This window comes from Cyanistes caeruleus, chromosome 6, assembly GCF_971803275.1.
Source record: "Cyanistes caeruleus chromosome 6, bCyaCae1.hap1.1, whole genome shotgun sequence".
In the NCBI taxonomy this organism is placed as follows: domain Eukaryota; kingdom Metazoa; phylum Chordata; class Aves; order Passeriformes; family Paridae; genus Cyanistes; species Cyanistes caeruleus.
In genome coordinates, this window is record NC_141706.1 from 66908048 (window position 1) to 66913486 (window position 5439).

At 52.5% G+C, this 5439-nt stretch overlaps 1 protein-coding gene across 1 annotated transcript; it reads right to left on the reverse strand.

Moving 5' to 3' along the window:
• Positions 1 to 994: 994 nt before the first annotated feature.
• ARF6 (ARF GTPase 6) lies at positions 995 to 4878 on the reverse strand. Its single transcript, XM_023927230.2, has one exon. The coding sequence runs from the start codon at positions 4529 to 4531 to the stop codon at positions 4004 to 4006; it is 528 nt and encodes a 175-aa protein (XP_023782998.1). The 5' UTR covers positions 4532 to 4878; the 3' UTR covers positions 995 to 4003.
• Positions 4879 to 5439: the final 561 nt, after the last annotated feature.

Consider the following 5439-nt stretch of genomic DNA (forward strand, 5'->3'; position numbering starts at 1 on the left):
ATTAGGAATGGTGGGAACACTTTTTCCAGGGGCTGGCCATGAGGACAGGGCCCTGGGACCGAGGGCTGAGTCCCGGCGTGGGCCCCGATAAGCGCCGGCATTTTGAAAAGTGACTCACTGCTGCAGCGAGACTGACACCGGTTCCCCTGCTTGTCTCCCAGCTGAGAGGAGTTTAATTAAGTCAGAGTAAGTTCATTTACACAGCCCCACCCTGGACTGAAGGCCAGGCAGAGCCTGAACACCCTGGAAGGGAGGGGAAGGCTCCATGGAGAATCACGGCTGTGATGGCCCCTGTGCCCACCATGGCTGGAGAATCAGGGAATGTTTGGGTGGGAAGGGACCTCAAAGCTCGTTCCACAGGTAGGGATGCTGCTCATCAGACCAGGTAATGATGCTCCTGAGCAGTCCCAAAGCTTTGCAACAAGGAGGAGGTTGCAGGCACCTGCAGCTGTGGGAGCAGCCTCGGAGCCCCCGCAGAGCTCCGGCTGTGACCCCTGTGCCTGGCCCAGGGGATGGCAGCTGTCACAGGATCCATATCCCGCTGCTCCCCAGCCCCCCCAGCACCTGCCCAAGTCCTTTTATCGGCTCACTCGTGGCCTACTCAGGCACCAGTGTCACATCTGTCACTCCACAAGCACCCCTAGTCACTCATCGGCCCCTTTGTCCATCCCTGGCCTCGTGGCTGCCCTTTCCAGGGAATTTCCTCCCTGGAACACGGCAGTGACAATCCCTCCGTGCCCTCACCGGGGCTGGCACCGAGCCTGGAGATCCCTGACTATAAAATTTGCTCAAGTGGGAATATTAAAGCAGCATCCTCCTTTTCCACTTATAAAAATAGTCTCTCATCTAATTCTCCAAGGAATTTCAGCCAGGCTTCCAATCTGGGAGATCCAGAACAGAGCCCTCTTTATGCCAGCACAACGCCCGACTCCGGCACCAGATTGCCCCTTTCTGCTTCTCTCATAATTCAATACAAGTAACATACCAGGAGAGCTCTGCTGTATAATTGCTTTATTTTCTGCTTATTAGTTCTTTACCAACACTACAGCCATATTGAGAACACAAAATTCCTGGGTACTTCAGTCAGGGAGATCACAGGCCACAAACTCAGTCACTTGGTCGGACACGATTGAACGCCATTCCAAACTTACTCCATAAATTCACACGAACACAAATCGATGCACTTGGAACTCCAGACTGGTTTGTTTCGTACACAATTCCCACTTTTATCCTCCTGACAGCCACTACCTCGTGCTGAGGTCCAGCTACAGCCTAGAAAAGACGTGTTGGAAGTGGAACCTGTGGGTTTTTGTTCGGTGGCCGCAGCCGTTTGTTTCTGACGGCTCCGCCACACGTTCCGGTAACTTTTTCTCCCCCATCTCTTCCTCCCCATTCCCCCCACCCCAAAAAAAAAATTAAAAAAAAAAAAAAAAATTCAGAAGCAAAAGCAATTTCCTTTCACCTACAAAACAGAATTACAAAGTTACTTCTAAGGGGATACAAAATTGCAAAGCCAACTTAATGCAGAGGCTGCCCCAGCGCTTGGAAACACAGGAAACCAACTCAGACAAAAAATGAAGGTATTGAAGTTTTCATGTTGACTGAGAATAGGTTTAAGAAAGTTCAAGAACCATTAATAGAGCTTCAAGTTTTCCAGTTTAGGCATTTACTTTGTGCTTGGCTATTTTATTGATGCTCCAGAAGAAAACAGTAACCATATTGTTGTAATTTGTAATTTTTATACCACCACACTTTTCATTAAGTTACAGCAACAGGAAAAGAAAAATAAAAGCTAGAAAATAGAGCAATGATATTCCAATGGCAAAAAGCCTTGGATTAAAATAAACTAATCTCACTTCCTCTTCTTTAGGGCCAAGATGGAAAAGTTATTTCTACATTAAGCTTCTGCAGACTCTAATTCACAAAATCCATCAATGCTCTATCTTCTAGCACCAAGAACCCATCCAGTCCCATTTGCAACCCACATCCAGAAAAGTCTTTTTTATTTTTTTTGGAACCACACTCTAAAAAGGACTTTGAAGTGCTCCAAAGCATTGGATTTCAGAAGTGAATTCAGGATTTTTATCTTCCCATACATCTTTGGTAAGAGCTCCATGTACAAGGTACTCAGCATGCAGAGTCACCACTGCAGCAATGTAGTGTAATGCCCCCAATTCCACGTAAAAATTATATTCTTGAAAAGAGAAAACAATTAAGGAAGGAAAAAAAAAGAAAAAAAGGAAAAGAAAAGCCATTTTCTTCTGGTTTTGTAGCATACATTCCTAGAATTCCCCAACGGAGTTTTAACTCCTTGAGGAAATCTGAAGTTAATCCTTAAGGCTGAATAAGAACCAGCTGCTTTAACAGTTTGTGCACCCAGCGTTAATTAATACTTGATTGAGTTTTTATGCAAATACTCGCTCTGGGTGGGGTTTTTGATTGGCCAGTCCCAGCTACAGGCTGTGACATGGCTAACGAGCTGCTTTGCCCTTTAAGAACTAATTATGGAAGTTTACATTCAGCGTCGATTCTCTCTCTCTCCCCTCCCCGCTCTCATTAGGAGTTACTCAATGGGCCTCAGACATCCAGCATAGTTCTCTTTCCTACAGGACTACAGCAACAACCGGGACACGGGGAGGCTCCAGCCGCTCCAGGAGCTCAGTCCAGCCTTGGAAAACCAAAGCAAGAAGCGATTTCCTCAAAATGGCCATTCCTGATGTCAGAAACCCCGGGCTCGAGCAGAGCTCGGCACGGAACTCGCCCTTCGCAAGGCTCCAGCATGGAAAAAGAACAATAATAATAATAACAATTTCCTTCTTTCTGTTGGAAAGAATCAGGAATCCTTTCAAGGTTTAGGTGTCTCCAGCTGCCTCGAGATGGAAGCGAGAGGCAAGTCAGAGCTGGACTTTTGCCAAAACATCTGATTGAAAGTCAAACTCATTGCAACATTTTATTGCTGCATCTGCTGGAAAGAGCCTCGGCCCGGAGACCGACACCAAGTAATAAAAATCTGCAACTAAACCTCATTTATGACAAAAAAAACCCTGCCCGGTGCCTACCCTGGAACTACAGCATCGTTCATGCCTTGTTTGCTATGTGGTGTGGGGAGCTGGTTTTGCATCCCTCCTCATGCATGATGTATGGGTCAGAACTTCCCAGCTGACATTCCAAAGCAGTTCTTGCATTTCCCGGCGCCCGACACGCACTTTGAACGCGTTACAGTGGAATTCCCACTCTCTGCCACTGCAGGCAAGAATTCCCCTCATTAGCCTGAGCCGTGGAGCCAGACTGAGTCACTGTTTAGTTACAGATTAACAGAACTTTTTTTCTTTTCTAAAAAAAAAAAAAAAAAAAGTCCTCAATATAAAAAGACAGACTGCGGTTTGATTTTAAGCAACAATTTTCAGTTTACTAGATGAAGTCGACCTAGCAACATATCCTGCAGGAATGCAAAAAAGTAGCAATCTACAGCAAAGTGAGAGAAGAGAGAGAGAAAAAAAAATAATATATATATAATCAAAAAAGTAGACCCAGAAAGCATACACTGAAAATGGACCCCCTCCCCCAACATCCCCCAAAATAATCAAACCAGCAAAGGGCTATCGAGAGGAAAAAGAAAAAAAAAAAACCAAGAAAACAAAACAAAACAAAAAAGTTACTTAGCAAGTCTATAATGTGTCCTTCCCCTGTTTGCTGGAAGTCTGCCATAGCATCTAGTGCCTGTGTTCGTGTCACATTCGGAGGTTAGAGCATCCTAACGCCAAGCAGGAGGAGTTAGAACAGGAATCCAGCCAAGGGTGCAGGAGGAAAGGGTGGCAACTGGAGAAAGGTGATCATAATCCTATGGATGCGGTTTTGTTTTTACTTTTCAGTAGAGAATCATTCTTCTGGAAAGCCACGTGGGTTATTTATTTTTTTTTTGTTTCTTTTTTTTGTTTGTTTGTTTAAATTTTTTTTTGTTTTGTTTCTTTAATTCTTTGTAGACTAAATAGTTCCTCTCCCATTAGGATTTATAATTGGACGTTAACCACGTCAGCCCTTCGTAGAGTCCATCCCCCGTCGTGGCACAGGAGGGCTGCACATACCAATTCCTATCCCTGATTCGGGTCAGGCCCAGTTTCTCCTGGATCTCGTGGGGTTTCATGGCGTCGGGCAGGTCCTGCTTGTTGGCGAAGATGAGGATGATGGCGTCCCGCATCTCCCGGTCGTTGATGATGCGGTGCAGCTCCTGCCGCGCCTCGTCGATGCGGTCGCGGTCGGCGCAGTCCACCACGAAGATGAGCCCCTGCGTGCCCGTGTAGTAGTGCCGCCACAGGGGCCGGATCTTGTCCTGGCCGCCCACGTCCCACACGTTGAACTTGACGTTCTTGTAGGTGACGGTCTCCACGTTGAAGCCCACGGTGGGGATCGTGGTCACCGACTGGCCCAGCTTCAGCTTGTACAGGATCGTGGTCTTGCCGGCCGCGTCCAGCCCCAGCATCAGGATCCGCATCTCCTTGTTCCCGAAGATCTTGGACAGCACCTTGCCCATCTCGGCGGCATCCAAGGGAGGGCGAGAGGGCGAGCGCCGGCCCGGCGGGGAAGGGCGGGCGGGGCTCAGCGCGGGCCGCGCATGGGGCGGCGGGGAGGCGGCTCCGCTGCTCCGCCGGGCCCGCGGCGGCGGCTCCGCCCGCTCCTGCCTCGGCTCCCGCCGCGGCTCCTCAGCTCATGGGTGCCGGCGCGGTGGCGGCGGGAGGATCCTGAGGGCCGGGGAGCGCCGGGAAGTGCCGGGAGTGGCCGGGATGGCCCGGGAGCGTCTCGGCCGTACCTGAGGGCCCCGCGCGCCGCTCCCTCCGCCCGCGCCGCCGGAAAGGGGCCGCGCGCGCCCGCGCCCGCTTCCGCCCCGCCGCCGCCCCGCGCATGCGCCCCCGCGGCCCCGCCACGCCCCGCCGCGGCCCCGCCCTCCTTCCGCCCGCGCCTTCCCGCCCGCCCCGCGCGCATGCGCCGAGGCCGCCGCCCCGCCCCGCGAGCTCCGCGGGAGGGGCGGGACCTCGCCGCTGATTGGACGGGGCGGGGCGGCGCGCGCGCGGCGCGCGGAGGGGGCGGGGCCGCGGTGGGGAGAGGCGCCACGCGATCGCGCGTCAGCGCGGGGCGCGCGCGGCGCGTCTTAAAGGGGCAGGAGCCCGGGGGGAGCGGCCCCGGGACCGCGCCCGGGACCGGGAGCAGCCCCGGGAATGAGCCCTGAGCGGGAGACAAAGCAGCCTTGGGACGGGCCGTGTGTGCGGCCAGGGCGGGGAAACCCTGGCACAGGGTGCCCGGAGAAGCCGGGGCTGTCCCTGGATCCCAAGGCCGGGCTGGACGGGGCTGGAGCAGCCTGGGACAGTGGGAGGTGTCCCTGGCCAGGCAGGGCTGGGATGGGCTGGGCTGCGAGATCCCTTCCAGCCACAACCGCTCCGTGTG